Source organism: Pelophylax lessonae (genome assembly GCF_965119305.1).
Source record: "Pelophylax lessonae genome assembly, chromosome: 9".
Lineage (NCBI taxonomy): Eukaryota > Metazoa > Chordata > Amphibia > Anura > Ranidae > Pelophylax > Pelophylax lessonae.
Genome location: NC_138776.1, coordinates 119,287,190 through 119,306,306, shown reverse-complemented (window position 1 = coordinate 119,306,306; position 19,117 = coordinate 119,287,190). Strand labels below are relative to the sequence as shown.

The 19,117-nt window shown below is 40.5% G+C and overlaps 1 protein-coding gene across 1 annotated transcript in view; it reads left to right on the top strand.

Annotated features, from left to right (window-relative positions):
• The window catches only part of PCDH15 (protocadherin related 15), a 1,730,880-nt gene that overhangs the window by 1,459,468 nt on the left and 252,295 nt on the right, over window positions 1–19,117 (top strand). The window contains exon 26 of the mRNA XM_082269384.1: window positions 143–283. Coding sequence (XP_082125510.1) covers window positions 143–283 — 141 coding nt within the window. The remainder of the gene's footprint in view (window positions 1–142; window positions 284–19,117) is intronic.

The following is a 19,117-nucleotide window of genomic DNA, read 5'->3' as shown; positions in this document are numbered from 1 at the left end:
CTGTACAGTAACTAAAGGGGAAAATAAAATTAATATTCACTTCATGTAAACAAATTATATTGTTCTACTGTCTTCAGGTAATCTTTATCTTTTATGTGTATTTTAGGATAGTCTTCTTAAACCCTTGTTCCCCTCCATACAGGTGCATTTGGCATTGATAATATCACAGGGGTTATCGCTGTTGTAAAACCACTGGACTATGAAAACACTACAAGCTATGAGCTTAGAATTCAAGCTGATTCTATGCACGTGGCCAGATATAATCTTCGAGCCACCTCTAAAAGTAAGTTACAGTTCATTTAGTGTGTGGAAGTGATGTTCCTCTTCATAAATTTCAGCACATTGTTAAGGAACCATACATTTCTGTCTTGCTAAGGACATTATGTCCTGAATTATGAAATTGTATCCCATTTTTTTTTTCAAAAGTGGGACAAATATATTTCTGAATTACAGTAAAGAATAATAAAGGTGTCAATATTATAGATATAAAACCTGAATTAATTTAATGTTGCCCATGAATCTGTTTTGGTCCTTTTCATTCTTCCATCACACTTATCTCTAGCATTCTAAAATGTAACAATGTATTTGATGGCTGCTTGCAGATTATGCAACAGCAGAATGGTGTCCCATGTTTCCTCTATGTGTGAAGTTATCTACAAAATGCTTACTCTGCAAATTATTTTATATAAAACTATACTAACAACTTCCCTAATTATGTTAAGTACTAATTGTCCTACACTTTCTGGAAAAAAAATCACATGTTCAAGGTATTTGTGATGGTCTGGGAATGATAATAAATGGACAGCAACCCATCATCATTAGTTAGAACTGAGAAGAAGGAAAATTAAATTGTTCAGAGTCTAAAACAATAAACTCTAATGGCAATAGACCCTAAAGTACTAAGGCAATGTATTTATTTAGTTACTTAACCTTCCTAGCGGTATTCCCGAGTGTGACTCGGGGTTACATTTTAGTGCCAAAAGCGGTAACCCCGAGTCACACTCGGGGTAGCGCTAAGAAGATCGCTGGATGCTGGAGGAGGTTTTACTTACCTTTTCTCCGGGATCCAGCGAAGACTGCGAGCGGTATGCGGCGGCGGAGCTTCCTCCCGATCGTCTGCGAGCCCCGGCTTCCGTCTCCGGCGACGTGACGTCCGCCGGGGGGTGGAACCGGCAGCAAATTCAAATGTAAAATGCACCAAACACACTGATACTGTTCAAAATCAAATAAAATCACATTACATTGCCCCCCAGTGCCCTTTCCTGCAGTTTTACTGTACTTTTTATGTAAATATATGTATATATATACATATATATATACAGTATATATATATACGTATATATATATACACATATACATATATATATATATAATATACACACACACACATATATATATACATATATATATATATATATATATATATATATATATACGTAATTCTTGTGAATGAGCAGCCCAAACCAACTGTATACATTATATATATATATATATATATATATATATATATATATATATATATATATATATATATACGTATATATAATATATATATAATATATGTATACATAATATATGTATACATATATATATAATATATATAATAAATGTATACAGTTGGTTTGGACTGCTCATTCACAAGAATTACATGCAAAATAATGGTACCGCTTTCAGCACCTAAAATCCAAAAGAATCATACCGCCAGGGAGGTTAAGAATCACATCTCCAATACATTGATAGGGTTGATTTACTAAAGGCAAATAAGCTGTTCACTTTGCAAGAGAGGTTTCCCCAGAGCTTAGTGAATGAGGTGAAGATCTTCTGACTTCCATCATCCAAGCATGTGTAATCAAAAAATGCTGTTTTTTTTTAAGTGTATCTGCAATTGATTAAGCATTCTTTGCAAAGTGCAACTATGCCACTTTCACTAAGCTTTAAGGCAAATTCTCTTGAAAAGCGCAACTTCCCTTGAAGTGAACAGCACATAAAGAATTTAATAGGAGAATAGAAGAAAAAAATTAATATAATAATTGAAAAAAATAAACTAAAGAAGTTACTCAACCATGAACCAATTGAACCCACTTAAGAAAAGAGATACCTATGTCGCTAGGTGTTGCTGCAGTTCCTTCAACTTATTTAAATATCCAGATACAAGAACTTCATTAAAAATATAAAGCACAATAAAAAACCTCAATTAAAATAAAAAAAACAATGCAAATTCTAAAATAAACAGCATACTGATAGTGAATAAACAAAGCCAGTTTTCACACAATAACAAGCAAGGCCCTCGCCCTCGGCAGGTCTCAGTATTCTCAGCAGCAATTAGTCCTATAGGCCAGGGTTTCCCAAATAATTTTTCCTGTGGAACCCTTTGACATGGTATAGCAAAAATTTGGAACCCCAGCAAATAAATATGTGCCGTAGAGTAGCGTGGCGGAGCGCAAACTTTTCAGTGAGCAGAGTGTAATGTTCTCTTTTGCTGGCAAATTCTTTTTATGTCTGGTTTTATATCTGGTTTATATTTGGTAAGCACTGCTCCTTCACACACCCCCCCCCCCACAGCGTGGTCAATGATCAGTGGCAACACATTAACCCCTTAATGCTGCATAATACAAATATCATTTGCAATTACTCACTTGCCGACCCGTCACAGTACATATACTGCAACAGGGTGGCAGCTACAGGGTGGCAGCTGCCTGTTTCTGGCGTATGCCCCTGTTCTATTAGAATAGCGCTACCTATCAGATTCTGCAACCGGAAGTGACGTTCGGCCGAGAACAACTTACTGTGCATGCGCCATGTGTTCCAACATGGCCGCTATGTGTTCCAATAGGTTTCCTAATGTGACAGAACATGAAGCAGTGGCGGACATCTTCTTACACCCACGTAAGTCTTGAATTTTACATTGTACGGTTGCAGAATCTGATAGGTAACGCTTTTCTGATAGAACAGGGGCATACACCAGAAACAGGTAGTGACGTATACCTGTAGCTGCAACCCTGGTGCAGTATACTGTATGTACTGTGATGGATCGGCAAGTGGTTAATTGCCAATGATATTTGTATTATGCAGCGTGAGGGGGTTAATGTATTGCCACTGATCACTGATGCATTAGTGACCAACCAGTGGCAGTTAATTACCTCTTTGAGATGCATTAGTGCAACCAGTGTCAGTGTTAATTAACACTGGTTGCACTAACATGGACACTGACACTGTTTGCACTAATGCAGCAAAAAGGGTTTAATTAACACTGACACTGGTTGCACTAATGCAGCTCAAAGGGGTCAATTAACTGCCACTGCTCTGTCACTAATGCATTAGTGACCAGTGGCAATACATTAACCCCCTCATGCTGCATAATACAAATACCATTGGTAATTAACCTCCCCTCGGCCCCCCCCCCCCACTCCCCAATCCAAAGAGGCTTGGCTCTTCCTCGGCACGGTGACTCCTCCAGGTCACAGCTTCAGCAGGTGAACTCCCTGCTCCTCTCCTCTTGGTCCTTTCAAATCCTGCGGCTGGCCTCAGTGATGTTACTACGTGACTACAAAGCTGTGGAACACCAATTGGGAAACGCTGCTCTAGGCTGATAGCCAATATCTGACTTCTTTGTCCTAGTGTGCTTCCAGCCAGTCCGTGCAGCCCAGTTTTACCCTAAAACAGCAGTTTTAATTTCTTACACCTTAAAGTCAGCAAGAGCAACTGGGTTCTCTTACTTAGCAGCAAATAGCTTCTCATCTTTGTGATCATTATCTGATTTCCTGTACAGCCTAATTTAATTCAAAGCAGCAGTCCCCATCTCTTTCACATACAGTAACAACAGTTGGGCCCCCCACAGGTTTGCAAAGTCAATTATCATATATTCAACATGATCCACAGTATTCAAATTTATTAAAGCAGAGATCATCCTCATCCTTTTCAGTATTAGGTAGCACAGCAGGGGTGTACCCACTTTAAGCAATGATCCCATCTGCCACAGCAGAGGACAGAGGTACGGTGGGCAAGAAGGAGATTTAAACCAAATACTGCCTCCATTATCATGAGGAATGTGAGATCTTTGGCAAATAAGGTAGGGGAGATAATGGTGTTAGTTCATAGTCAGCATAAGTTTCATGAGTGTAGCATTATGTGTGTTTCTGAAACATGGCTGCACAGGGATATTCCTGATCACAATGTTACCATAAGTGGTTTCCAGATTGTTAGAGTGGACAGGGACTGTGCAAAGAGTGGTAAAAGGAAGGGAGGGGGTTTGTTATTTTTGTAAATAATAGATGGTGCAACCTTGGTCACTTAACTATTAAGGAAAGTGTTTGCTTCTCAGATATATAATTGCTTGTCATAGGGTTTCAGCCATATTACTCACCCGAGGAGATTCCACATTCTATTGTATTGTGGCGGTGTATATTCCACCTTCGCCAACCCAACGTTGGCAAGTGATGGTATCCACAGTGTTATTGCATAACTTCAAATTAAGCATCCCAATGCCCTTAATAACTTCACACAGTTTGGGAACTGCCCAATTAGACAGAATAAGACCCTGGATCTGCTGTATGCCAAAGTGGAGAATGCATTCAGCTCTTCTCCTCTTCCACCTTTGCGCAGATCTGATCATAATTTGGTCTACCTCAATCCTTGTTATGTGCTCCTGGTTAAGAGACCACTAGATCAGTGAAAAGATGGTCTGAGGAGTAATTTTAATTATTGCAGGGCTGTTTTAAGGGGACAGATTGGAATTCACTCTGTGAACCACATGGAAGGGACATTGATGGGCTTACTGAGTGCATAACACATTGTATTCATTTATATGTAGATTCTATTGTTGCAACACAAATTGTTATTTGTTATTCGAATAACAAACCATGGGTAACTAGGGATATGAAGGATATTCTTAATTCCAAGAATATGGCTTTAAAAGTATTCAGAGAGATCTAAGAATAAAGATTGGAGAGGCTAAAGAGAATTATAGAAGGGTGTTGAAGTGGAAACTCCAGCAAAACAAAGTGAGAGAGGCCTAGAGTGGCATTAACCTCCCTGGCGGTATGATTCTTTTGGATTTTAGGTGCTGAAAGCGGTACCATTATTTTAGGTGCTGAAAGCATGTAATTCTTGTGAATGAGCAGCCCAAACCAACTGTATACATTTATTATACATATTATATATATATATATATATATATATATATATGTATGTATACATATATTATGTATACATATATTATATATATATATATATATATATATATATATATATATATATAATGTATACAGTTGGTTTGGGCTGCTCATTCACAAGAATTACGTGTGTATATATATATATATATATATATATATATATATATATATATATATATATACGTGTGTATGTATATATATATATATATATATATATATATATATATATATATATATATATACATATATATGTATATATATATATAATATGTGTGTGTGTGTATATATATATATATGTATATGTGTATATATATATACGTATATATATATATATATACTGTATATATATGTATATATATATATATACTGTATATATATGTATATATATATATATACATATATTTACATAAAAAGTACAGTAAAACTGCAGGAAAGGGCACTGGGGGGTAATGTAATGTGATTTTATTTTATTTTGAACGATATCAGTGTGTTTGGTGCATTTTACATTCGAATTTGCCGCCGGTTCCACCCCCCGGCGGACGTCACGTCGCCGGAGACGGAAGCCGGGGCTCGCAGACGATCGGGAGAGAGCTCCGCCGCCGCACACCGCTCGCAGACATCGCTGGATCCCGGAGAAAAGGTAAGTAAAACCTCCTCCAGCATCCAGCGATCTTCCTAGCGCTACCCCGAGTGTGACTCGGGGTTACCGCTTTTGGCACTAAAATCTTACCCCGAGTCACACTCGGGAATACCGCTAGGAAGGTTAAAACAATTACAGGTTTTTGAATAGGTTTGATTCAGAGGCCCTGGCTTTGACTCCCTTCGATTTAACCCAAAGTTGTAGGAAAGCAAGTACCCTCCACTCCTCATACTAAATGTCCTTCCTACTTTAGAGTGTGTTCTGATTCTCCCATTCCACCCCTCCTTCAAGGGAAAGTGCAACAATGTCTTTTACAGCTGATCAGGTGAGTAGACTTAAGGCAGGAAAATCAATGGGTCTTTAACCTGAGCCTTAGTCTACAAAAGGTCCCTGTGTTGTGGAAGATATCCTGTGGCTTCAAGGCTTATATACCAGTGGCTTTGCCCTCCCACATCATGAAGACCTTGGAGAAACTTGTTTTACATCAGTAATAACCCATGGTTAGTAAATATTTAGACCCTTTGCAGTTTTCCTACTAGACTGGGAGTTGAAGATGCTAGCATCTTCATGTTAAATTGCATGCATGTATATATATGTACACTATATTGTCAAAAATATTGGGATGTCTGCCTTTACAAGCACATAAACTTTTTTTTTGTTGTATGTTTTTTATTGCTACATGCAAATAGTCATACAATAGAACATTTGGAAAAATGGCATATTCCAAAATACAAATACAAGGCAAATATACGTTGGACAGAAAAAAAAAAACACAGTTACAATGTACAACTGCAAAATTAGTCATTTTACACAGTATGTGTACTTCACTAAAGTTGACCTTCTTAAAAGGTTGCATTATTCACACTGCCATCCCATATGGAGTAACCAAATAATCTCATTCACATATAGCAGTTTAGTATGAGTATTTATTTAACCTGCTCCCATCCGCGCTACAGCCTATATACGGCTGCAGCGCGGACTTGAATTTTCGGGAGGCCGTTTTTAAACGGCCTCCCAGTGACACGCCCCCGCGCGCTCCCGCGAGCGAGCATCGGGGAGAATCTGTGTCACAGATCGTGGTGAATGGCCAATCACAGCTGCCATTCACCACGTGATCAAGCCGTCCAATGAGAGATGATCTCATATGTAAACATATGAGATCATCTCTCATCGCCGGCGCTCCTTCCTCACACAGAGCCTGCAGTGTGAGGAAGGAGGGGGAGCCGTCAGCTGCCGGGGACACACAGTCACCAGTGCCCTGATTACTAAAGGTAAAAAAACACACACAGTGCCCGCCATCAGTGCCCCCCATCAATGCCCACAATCAGTGGCCATAGTGCTGCCAGTCAGTGCCCATCAGTGCCTGCTCATCTAGGCACTGATGAGCACTGACTGGCAGCACTATGGGCACTGAGTGTGGGCACTGATGGTGCTGCCCATCAGTGCTCATCAGTGCCACCCGTCAGTGTCCATTAGTGCCATCCGCCAGTGCCCATCAGTGCCGCCTATCAGTGCCCATCAGTGCCGCCTGTCAGTGCCACCTCTCAGTGCCCAGCAGTGCCACCTCTCAGTGCCACCTCTCAGTGCCCAGCAGTGCCGCCTATCAGTGCTCATCAGTGCCGCCTATCAGTGCCGCCTATCAGTGCCACCTATCAATGCCGCCTATCAGTGCCGCCTATCAGTGCCGCCTATCAGTGCTCATCAGTGCGGCATATTAGTACCTCCTCATCAGTGCCCATAAGTGCCACCTCATCAGTGCCCATAAGTGCCACCTCATCAGTGCCCCTAAGTGCCACCTCATCAGTGCCCATCAGTGAAGCCTATCAGTGCCCATCAGTGCCGCCTCATCAGCGCACATCAGTGAAGGAGAAAAATTTATTTTCAAAATTTACTCGCAGAAAATAAGAAAAACTTTTTTTTTTTCAAAATTTTCTGTTTTTATTCTTTTTTTTTGTAAAAAATAAAAAACCCAGAGATGATTAAATACCACCAAAAGAAAGCTCTATTGGTGTGAAAAAAATGATAAAAATTTCATATGGGGACAGTGTAGCATGACCGCGCAATTGTCAGTCAAAGTGTGACAGCGCTGAAAGCTGAAAATTGGCCTGAATGGGAAGGGTGTTTAAGTGCACAGTAGGCAAGTGGTTAAAAAAGGAGAAAAACAGAATAAAAAGCAAACAAACCTACACCCAACTCAAAAAACATATTAGGGTAAGATGAACAACAAAAACTCCTCTACGATCCTGGCTTCCAATCCAGAGTTGTACAGCACCTCATAGACTCAAAACACTTTCCAATAGATAACTTTATGAAACATGCAGAGCACCCCACCAACCACCTGTTTTTATACCACCAACACCTTATTGTCCATCCCAACTATTTTCTATGGGTTAGCAGTGGCAGCTTCAGAAGAATCCACCCATACCATATTTTTCTAAAAAAAATTTGGGCACCCTCTAGCCTCATATGTTATCTCATAAAGTGTGATATCTCCACCTCGCCAGTTCCAGAGTATCAGTATGTATTCAGTTTAAAGGCTATCAATTGTTTTACATAAAATAACAAGAGCCTCAAAAAAAGCTTATTAGCGGTATCTATCATTTCATCTTCGAGCACCCTTACAAGGCAAACCAGAGGGCTTCATATGTTTGGTAAATAAAATGTGTCGGCTATAAATTCTGTCTTTTGACCACAAAGATCTAACTTTAGGACATGCCCAAACCATATGTAGGAAAGATCCCCTGCTGATTTGACATTTAGGACACATGTCTGTATCTTGTTTCCCCATTCTAAAGAGATGCTGCGGTGTATAATACATTTAATTTAAGTAACGCTTTGTCTCTTGAAGAAATAACTATGCCGACATAAGTCTTAATCACCTCAACCCATAATTCCTCTGTCAGATTAGAGACTATACACAGAGACTATACACAACCATCGGCCACGTGCCTTATAACACTGCCTACTCTCTACAAAAACCACTGCCGAATAATATTCAAATACCAGCTTAGCATGTTCTGGCTGCAGCAAAAGAGCTTCTATTTTGGTGTTAACAAAGGACACATAACCAGAACCATACTGAGCCATCTCAGCATGTTTACGTTGTGCATACTGAAAATGCCACAAACTAGGTATACTGCATTCTGCCCTCAGTTGAGAGAAGGGTTTAAGCTTTCCGGCCTCATAGAGCTGATGAGCATATTTCGCCCCATACTGTGCCCAGCGTGACCCCTCATGCAACTTAAAATTCTCCCATGTTAGGATTATACCAAAGTGGGGCATTTGGACACAAAGATAAAGCAGACACCTGATTCTAACATATTGCAAGGATGCTTTTAGAGGCCACCAAGGCAGCCATACTCCCTTCTGGGGAAACCTCCCCTCTATAAAAGAAATTCAATAATGTCTCATAAAACGTGGCTACACCTGCCACAAACGCTGTGGATGTGTTATTCAGCTGAGGAAACATTCTCCGATTTGTGTACACCAACTGTGAGGCAAAGTAATACATACGCAGGTCAGATAAGGCCAACCCACCCCACCCCTTAGTAGCGGCAGTTGTAATATTTCTAGGGACACCCAGGGAGGTTTAGATCCCCGTAGGAAGGATATAAGGATCAAATTAAGGCTCCTTTCACACGGCCGCTCCGCTGCTTAAGTCCGCTGCGGGACTTTTTTTTTTTTTTCCACGGAGCGGATGACATTTCTGTCATCCGCTCCGTATGCCCGCATATCATCCCATCCATTTGCGGATGATATGCGGACATAATGTAAGTATATGGCATTGCGGATGTCAGCGGATGACACCGATGACATCCGATTTTCCTTCCTTTCCGTTTTTTACACAGATGGAAAAATGGGGTTCTGTTCCGTTCGTAAAAACGGAACAGAACTGAAAGGAGGAAAATCGGATGTCAGCGGATGGTATTCCGCTGACATCCGCAGTGCCATTCACTTACATTAATGTCCGCAAATCATCCGCAAAAAAATAGGATGATTTGCGGACACACGGAAAGCAGCGGAGCGGCCGTGTGAAAGGAGCCTAATACATTAAAAAAAAATTTTAAGTATATAAATGGGAGCATTGGATTGAATATAGAGAAACTTTGGCAGGTATATCATCTTAAACAAGTTTATTCTCCCCAGCAATATTAATTGAAGATCTTTCCATTGTTGTACCCTTTCTTTAAATGTATGTATATTAGGCCAAAAAATGATTATCCATTTAAGAATCTACCGAAATTTTAACATTCACCCCAAGATACCTAAACTTTGCTGACACTACCAAAGGGCAGCCACTAATGGGCAACAAATTCAGTTTGCCATCCAGGGGGAACAACATTGACTTAGCCCAGTTTATTCTGAAGCTTCAATAATCCCCAAAGTCCTGAATAAGTGAGATGGCCATAGACAATGACTGAGAGCCTTTTAAATATAGTGGCAGCACATCATCTGCGTATAGAGATACGCATTCTTCCAACCCCCCTATACGCAGGCCCTGTACACCTACACCCGCTCCCAATCTTGAAGCCAGTGACTCATGGCCAGTGTGAATAAGAGAGGAGACAGAGGGCAACCCTGCCTGGTTCCCCTATATACATTGAAAGCATCTGATATGAGCCCATTAATTAGAATGTGAGCCCTAGGCTCACAATGTAAAAGTTTTACCCAGGAGATGAACCTAGAGACAAAAACAAACTTAGCCAACAGTGGGAACAGATATGCCCATTCTACAGAATCAAAAGCTTTTTTTGTATCTAGCGATGCAATCACTCTATTTTCTGCATTTTCATGTTCTACCTGTAAATTAACAAATAGGTGCCTAAGATTAATATGGGAGCATCTGCCCGACCTTAAACCAGTCTGGTCTGATCCCACCAACTTAGTAATCACTGCCTGAAGCTGCAGTGCCAACTCCTTCACCAATATCTTAACATCAGTATTTGCACTCCAAGGGATCCTTTCCTGTCTTAAGGAGCAGTACTATAAGAGCCTCTGGCATAGACACTGGTAACTTCCCTTTGTTTCTAGATGAATTAAACACCCACAAGAGATGAGGCACCAAGACTTTCCCATAGGTCCGGTACCATTCTACTTGGTTGCCATCTAAGCCCAGAGATTTTTGGGGCACAAAATACTTAATCACTATTTCCACCTCCTCCCTAGTAAAAGCTTGCTCCAATCCCTCGTTATCCACACTAGTAAGAGCTGGGAGCCTTATAGAAGCCAAAAAATTTACCATATCCAAATCCAAAACCCCACCTTGAGACTGATACAAAGATCTATAGCATTGCTCAAAGGTATTCAAGATCTCTTGTGAATCCTCGACTATAATCCCCTGTAGATTTTGAATACATAGTATAGAGATTGGAGTATAAGAGGGTCAAGCTAGAAAAGCTAGGAGATGACCATTTTCATCTCCAAACTAAATTATCCATCTCTGCTGATGAAGTTGACCTTTACTCGATTTTTCCACCATAAGTAGACGATAAGAGCGTAAGTACTCTTGCCATGTCCTATAATTGTCAGAGGACAGATCACTCACATAGGAGTGCCCTGCCAGAGTGACCTGCTCATTCAGTTTCTTTGTATCAGCCCCTAAGGCTTTAGAAAATGCCCTAACCTCTTCCATATAAACCTCACAAAGGGTTGCTTTAAAAGCACCCCACACTGGTTACATACATTTGTAGAAGTGGCATTTTCTGTCCAGTAGGGATTTATCGTCTTTAAGCAGCCAAGTTTCACATAGTCCTCCTGCAACCACCCCGCATTTATACTGTGTCTAATACCTGTATGGGCACCCAACCGCAAACCGACCTCTGAAGGGGAGTGATCAGAGATTGCCCGCAGTAAATATTTAACAGCTTGTATTAAGGGAAGGCCATACAGTACATTGTAGTAAGTACCATATTAGTACGCAAAAGTGTTCGATGAGTCTCTGAATGGCAAGAGGACTCCCTGACTCCAGGGAGCACATGTCTCTAGGCATCAACTAGAGTGTAATTCCCCACCCATGTTTCTAAAAAGGAGGAGATCCCGAAGAGCACCCATGATGATCCCATGCAGTATTAGAGACCACGTTGAAACCTCCCAGGAGCAATGAAGTCCCCTCTGCCACTGAGACCACCTCCAAAAACAGATCCTCCAATACTTTAAAGGAAAATGGTGGTGGATGATACAGGCTGACTATGGTTAGACAGGAGTTAAAAAATTTATAGACAATAATAACATACCTCTCTCCCAGAGGTCTTAATCTGTAAAACATTCACATTTAGGGATTTAGCAACTAAAATGGCCACTACTCTAGAATAGGTAGAGTACTCTGCATGATAAATTTGAGCAATATTGGAGCACTTTAAGTCCATGACTCTGGAGCCTTGTAAATGTGTCTCTTGAAACAGGATAATATGAGGTTTATACTTTTTTATGTAATCAAATACTAAAGAACGTTTAACCTTTGAATTTAATTTCACCAATTGTGCTATAGTAACCCACTCATAGGTATTGTATAAGACAACAAGCTCCAGAGGCATAGAGCCCCACCAACTCCATCAGTATATACCACTAATAACCCATAAAATTCATAAAGCATTAGCACAGCAGAGAATGGGTAAACAGCACACCCCGGTAAAACATAAAACACTCCCCAACTCCCCCCACACCCAATCCCAACATATTGAGTGCTTTATTCCCATAACTCAAAGAATGGTAAGCGACCAACATGTCCAATGTAAATAGTCAGTCTTGTCATTATATAGTAAAAAAAAAAAGAAGAAAGGAACAAAGAAAAAACTGTTCAACCATCAGGAACCCTCACAGGACAAGAACAAAATAAAAAGCAGTAGAGGAGTAATACCATTAAATATATCGTGAGGCTGTTGTGGGTATACTCCCACACTATATATTTCTGAAAAATTGTGGATAATGCTATGGTCATACAGTACCCATAGACGGAGAGACACAGACTCCAAAGCCACTCTGGCCATAAACAGTAAACCCTGGAGTATTCCAGAAACCCCAAAGGATGACCGAACATATCTGTGACGGTATTTATTTATTAACAGGGAAGTGTTCATTGAGAGGACTTAAGTGCAGAGTGAAAACATGTATCCTTTATAGAAGGTGACAACAGCCCCAACAAGAGCTCAGTCCTCCTCTCATTCTGCAGCTGCATTTGATCATCCCCTAGCATCCAGCCAGTGAGAAACGTCAACAGGGTTAGTGAAAAAGTGCACCTTGCCTCAGCCTTTTTTTCACATGGACAAAATCTGCACGCTGCTTCTGAGTAGCTGCAGAAAAATCCAGGTAAAGTGATATATATGATTGCCATTATACATTAGCTCTCCCTGAGCTCTAGCTGCTCTCAGAACACTCACTCGGTCTTGAAAATGCAGGATACGGGCAATCATAGGTCTAGGTGGAGCCCCAGGTCGTGGAACTTTCTCCTGTTGCGTCTTACTCAATGTACGCCAGCTCCCCCCCCCCTCCCAAAAAAAAAAAGCCTGCTACTTTATGCACATAAACTTTAATGGCATCCCAGTCTTAGTCCGTAGGGTTCAATATTGAGTTGGCCCACCCTTTGCAGCTATAACAGCTTCAACTCTTCTGGGAAGGCTGTCCACAAGGTTTAGGAGTGTGTCTATGGGAATTTTTGACCATTTTTCCAGAAGCACATTTGTGAGGTCAGGCACTGATGTTGAAAGAGAAGGCCTGGCTCTCCACTCTAATTCATCTCAAAGGTATTCTATTGGGTTGAGCTCAGGACTGTGCAGGCCAGTCATGTTCCCCACCCCAGATGTGCTCATCCATGTCTTTATGGACCTTTGCTTTGTGCCTGGTGCACAGTCATTTTGGAACAGGAAGAGGAAACCAACAAAAAGTTGGAAGCATGAAATTTTCCGCAAATGTCTTGGTATGCTGACGCCTTAAGAGTTCCATTCACTGGAACTAACGGGCCAAGCCCAACTCCTGAAAAACAACCCCACACCATAATCCACCCTCCACCAAATGATTTGGACCAGTGAACAAAGCAAGGTCCATAAATACATGGATGAGCCAGTTTGGGGTGGAGGAAATAGAAAAAAATAATACAAAATAACAATGAAAATAATAATAAGTAATAAAGTGTTCCACTCATGTATATGATAAACAAACACTGCATGTCACAAGCCTCAATCTGCAGTGATCACCGACCAGGAGGATCTTTCACTGACAGCATAGGCCCACCCATCATGACGATGTCAGTAGCCATCCCCATCTACACCTTATTTTAGAATTAGCATTTTTTTCTTTATTTTATTTGAGCACTTCACTGACTTTCATACTACTCATACTGCTCATGATGCTGCTAAGAGAAATACTTCCCCTAGGCAGTTAATATGACTTTACATGACTTTACACTATTTGTGTCACTAGTTCCATAAAAAGCCCTCATGGTCTCATCTATAAATTAATCTTTTATACAGGAAAATGGGTTCATTCTTCCATCATAATGATTCCCCATTCCATATGGATAGTGGTCCACACAGGGAGTCCAGACCCAAGACTTTTTGTTCTTTGAGAAAAAAAATCAAATTTAAATCATAAATTAGTGAACTGTACAGAAAATCACATTTTATTTCCACTTTGATGACAGGTACGGCATAACCTAGGGTCCAATTACTGGTAGGATTAAAGGGGAAGTCCTTTATATACACTTCTCCCACAAAGATATTGTGGAATATCGGGTAAGACTAAAGATTGGCTTTGCAGTTGTGAGTTGAATAATCCAATGGTAACATTAGAGAACCATGAATATTTCCTAGCCTTTGCTTTAAAAAGGTTAATTATATTTGCAGAATATGTCACAGTTCCCTGATGTGTAACACCGATGTAATCAAACACAACAGCAGAAGTATTTCTCAGAAACCTAAATAAATGTAATCCTCTAATAGGCACTTGTCCTACTCTATAATTTTAGCTCATTTCATTGCAGTACAATTTCACACATTCATTGATCTTTCAACTAACAGTATTAGGACAGTAGATAAGCATAACTCAAGACCAAGATAAGCAGGGTGTAAGAAACCTGCCAGTTTGAGACTAGTTTTTTTTTTTTTTGTTTTTTGTGGATGAGGTATTTTACTGAACAAAGCATCACTGGAGAAAAAGTCTACCCATTTAGTGCTGTGGAAAGAAACTCCAGAGGGAATTACGCTGAGGCAGTGGTAGGAGTGTAGCTACACACCCAACAATCGGACATATTTATGTATTTAATTTGGTTCTAAAGGCTAAAGGTTTTTTACTTTCATGCATTCTGTGAAACTGAGCTTTTGCTGGGAATCCTGGCTGTCTTGACAACCTTTTTTATTACCAACTATTAAAAAGCAAGAATGAGGTGTACCATATCTACAGTATTGAATTGTCCACAAAAAAGAGAGATCTATGTTACCGAAAGGTTAATTTGACAGGTGTGGAAAGGGTATTAGGAACTGTTCTGTCACCTGGGAACAATCATGATCCTTGTTTTTTCTTCTGAATCAGAGTGTTTTTCAGGCAAAAAAGTGGAAGGAATTAACACATTGCATCTAAGAATAGTCAAGCTGGGTGGGCCTAGGTGAACATATTTACACTTGGTCAATTTGGCAGAGGACATGCATCTGTTTTTATACTTGATAACACTGTATGAACAGAGTGTGATACCATGACCACCATCTGAGGACAATATCAGCGTATTAATGCCTAGAGGCAACCCAAGGGCTACAGTGTCCAGTAATGAGTTGAAGTAGCGAAAAGCCCTCTTTCCCCAAGTCTGTGAATCACAATGGCTAATGCATGCCCATTATTCTCATGGCAAAATAGATAAAACTGTTTAGTTTGGGATTGCCAGGACAGGTGAGGAATAGCTCCAAACAAAATAAGGTGAAAGACACACCTTTTTCCTGCGCTCAGAAAACGAGGCTCTCCGACTGCTCTTCCCACAGGACTTTGCAAAAGGCATCTCAGATGGCTATGGTCTTGCTGCCCTAAAGGACTGGGGCAGTCCAACAGTTCTGCAAACAAAAAAAAAAAAACACAAAAAGGGCGCACCGACCTAGCGCATTATCCTCAATAATGGTTTTATTGTTGTAACATAAAAATGGCTACTCACAAACGCAGATGAAATCAATCATATCAGACTCAGAAACTTGAGTGTCAGAAGTAGTCCATACGAAAGTCCATTGTCCTATTAGGATGACGTTGACGCATTTCGAGGCCTACGCCTCTTCCTCAGAGCCACAGGTGAGGAATAGGGATGGACAAACTGTTTGGACATTTGCCTGTTCGGCCGCTCGCCGAACACCCAAACTTGCTGGGTGTTCAGCAAGTGCTGCACCCTGATTGGGCAAAGCTTTTCCCAATTACGGTGCAGTATAAGCTGATTGTTAAGGAGCAGGACTGGGAAGCCATCCGTGGTGTCCTTGACAACCGATGAGTCATCAGCTGTCAATGATGTGTTTCCCAGATGCAAAAAAAAAAATTAAGTGCTGGTTAAAAAAAAAAAAAACCTTTAAACACAGTGCCTGGGGGTCCCCTTAGTCTGCCTGTATAGTGGTGCAAATTTAGCATGCATTAAACATGCTACAGAAAAAAAAGACAAGTCAAATCACATTTAAATGACTCATGGTTGTAATTATGAGCTCCTGGCTATTAAAAATTTAAAGAAAAAAACAGCATGCCAAAAAAAAAAAAAAATGTAATGGGCCCCCTCCAAAATCCACACCAGACCCTTATCCAGGCACGCAGCCTGGCAGGTCAGGAAAGAGGTGGAGACAAGTGAGCATCCTCCCCCTCCTGAACTATACCAGGACACTTGCCCTCAACATGTGGGGGTGCTCTGGGGCAGGGGGAGCTCTGCCCTCCCCACCCCAGAGCACCTTGTCTCCAAGTGATAAGCACTGCTAAAGAATTGTAAAGTGGTGATCGAATGTTTGGGCACCCCAGGTAAATATTTGTATTAATGTGCATAAAGAAGCCAAGGAAAGATGGAAAAATCTCCAAAAGGCATCAAATTACAGCTTAAACATTCTTATAATATGTCAACAAAAGTTAGATTTTATTTCCATCATTGACACTTTCAAAATTACAGAAAACAAAAAAATGACGTCTGCAAAAGTTTGGGCACCCTGCAGAATTTATAGCATGCACTGCTCCCTTTGCAAGGCTGAGACCTGCCAGTGTCATGGATTGTTCTCAATCATCGTCTGGGAAGACAAGGTGATGTCAATCTCATAGGTTTTAAATGCCCAGACTCATCTGACTTTGCCCCAACAATCAGCACCATGGGATCTTCTAAGCAGTTGTCTAGAAAACTGAAACTGAAAATAGTTGACACTCACAAAGCTGGAGAAGGCTAAAAGAAGATATCCTCTGTTCGGAATGTAATTAAGAAATGGCAGTCATCAGGAACAGTGGAAGTGAAAGCAAGATCTGGAAGACCAAGAAAAATATCAGACAGAACAGCTCGCAGGATTGTGAGAAAAACAATTCAAAACCCACGTTTGACTGCACGATCCCTCCAGAAAGATCTGGCAGACACTGGAGTTGTGGTACACTATTCCACTATAAAGAGATACTTGTACAAATATGGTCTTCATGGAAGAGTCATCAGAAGAAAACCTCTTCTACGTTCTCACCACAAAAATCTGCGTTTGAACTTTGCAAATTAATATATAGACAAGCCTGATGCATTTTGGAAACAAGTTCTGTGGACCGATGAGGTTAAAATCAAACTTTTTGGCCGGAATGAGCAAAGGTACGTTTGGAGAAGAAGGGGCACAGAATTTAATGAAAAGAACCTCTGTCCAACTGTTAAGCATGGGGGTGGATCAATCATGCTTTGGGGTTGTATTGCAGCCAGTGGCACAGGGAACATCTCACGAGTAGGGATGATCGAACGGTTCGGGTCTACCATCGGTTCGGCCCGAACATTGGGTGTTCGAGTTTCGGCCGAATTTAGAACTTTTTGCCCAAAAAGTTCGGAATTCGGCAACCAGAACCGACCAAAATGCAATGGTTCAGGAAATGGGCTTTAAAAGCCTGTGATTGGACCAGAACCATTAGCAAAAGCCAATTGAGGGGGCAGGAGAATGCTAGGAATGTGATTGGAGTGACTAGGGGGTCCATAGTCCAATCATTAGTGAATACGCCCCCCATTATATAAGATAGCCCCCGCCAAATTCCTAGCATTCTTATACGGGACATGGAAGAGAGTGGAATGCTGTTCTGTTACTTCTGTTACAAAGTGTTACAACGTGTCATTTAGCATTTATTAGTGTGAGGAAAGGGATATCTAGTGAAGTTAGAGTGCTCTTTTAGACTTTAGTTAGCTTTAATTTATTCAGTTTCTGTAGGGAAAGTGTTAAGTGTAAGGGGACTGTACTGTAGTGTAGGGTTAACTGACAGTGACTGCTATGGCAGGGTGACAAAACCCTTCCATAGCAGGGTGATCGCTATAGAGAAAAGCTAGTTTCTCTGAAGTCACTTTCGCTTCTGTAATATGGCTTCGCCGCCGCCAGCATTCTTTTTGGCTGCAGGCGTTGCTAGTGATTTTTTGAGCACATGTTTGGAGTCAGACATGACATCTGAACATGTGTATAGGGGGTATATATACACAACTATGTCTGTATATATACACCTAGACATATATAGGTGGGAAAGGAGCAGAAAAAACTACTTGCGCTAATGAAATAATTAACACCAATATAGTTACGCTCCTATCACACCTATGTATGGCTAGGTGTGTATATACATATAAGTATGTGTGTATATACACCACTATACACAAGTTCAGATGTTTTGGCTGCCTCCAAAGAACCCAAAATAACGCTAGCGTCAAAAAAAAAAAACGCCCAGGTGTGTTGTTGCAGGCATTTTTTTGGGGTTTTTGGAGGCAGGCAAAACATCTGAACTTGTGTATACGGGTATATATACCACTATACACAAGTTAAAATGTTTTGCCTGCCTCTAAAGAACCCAAAAAAATGCCCAAAAAAAAGCTTGATACTAAACTGGCAAGGTGTGAAAAGCGAGAAGCAAACAACCTGTTCTATAAGTGCACTAATACAAACAATCCTATTTTTTTTATGGTTCTGGACATGCTACAGAGCTGAAACTTCACAGGTACACCTTTTAGACCCCCAGACACAAAATCACACAAAAAAGTTCTTAAAAATTGTCATTTTTGATAAAAAAGCCAATTATTAAAAAAATAAAAAAATAAAAAAAGATATTTTTTTATTTTGACTTTGGATTTAGTATCTGGGGGGTCTAAAAAGTGTACCTGTGA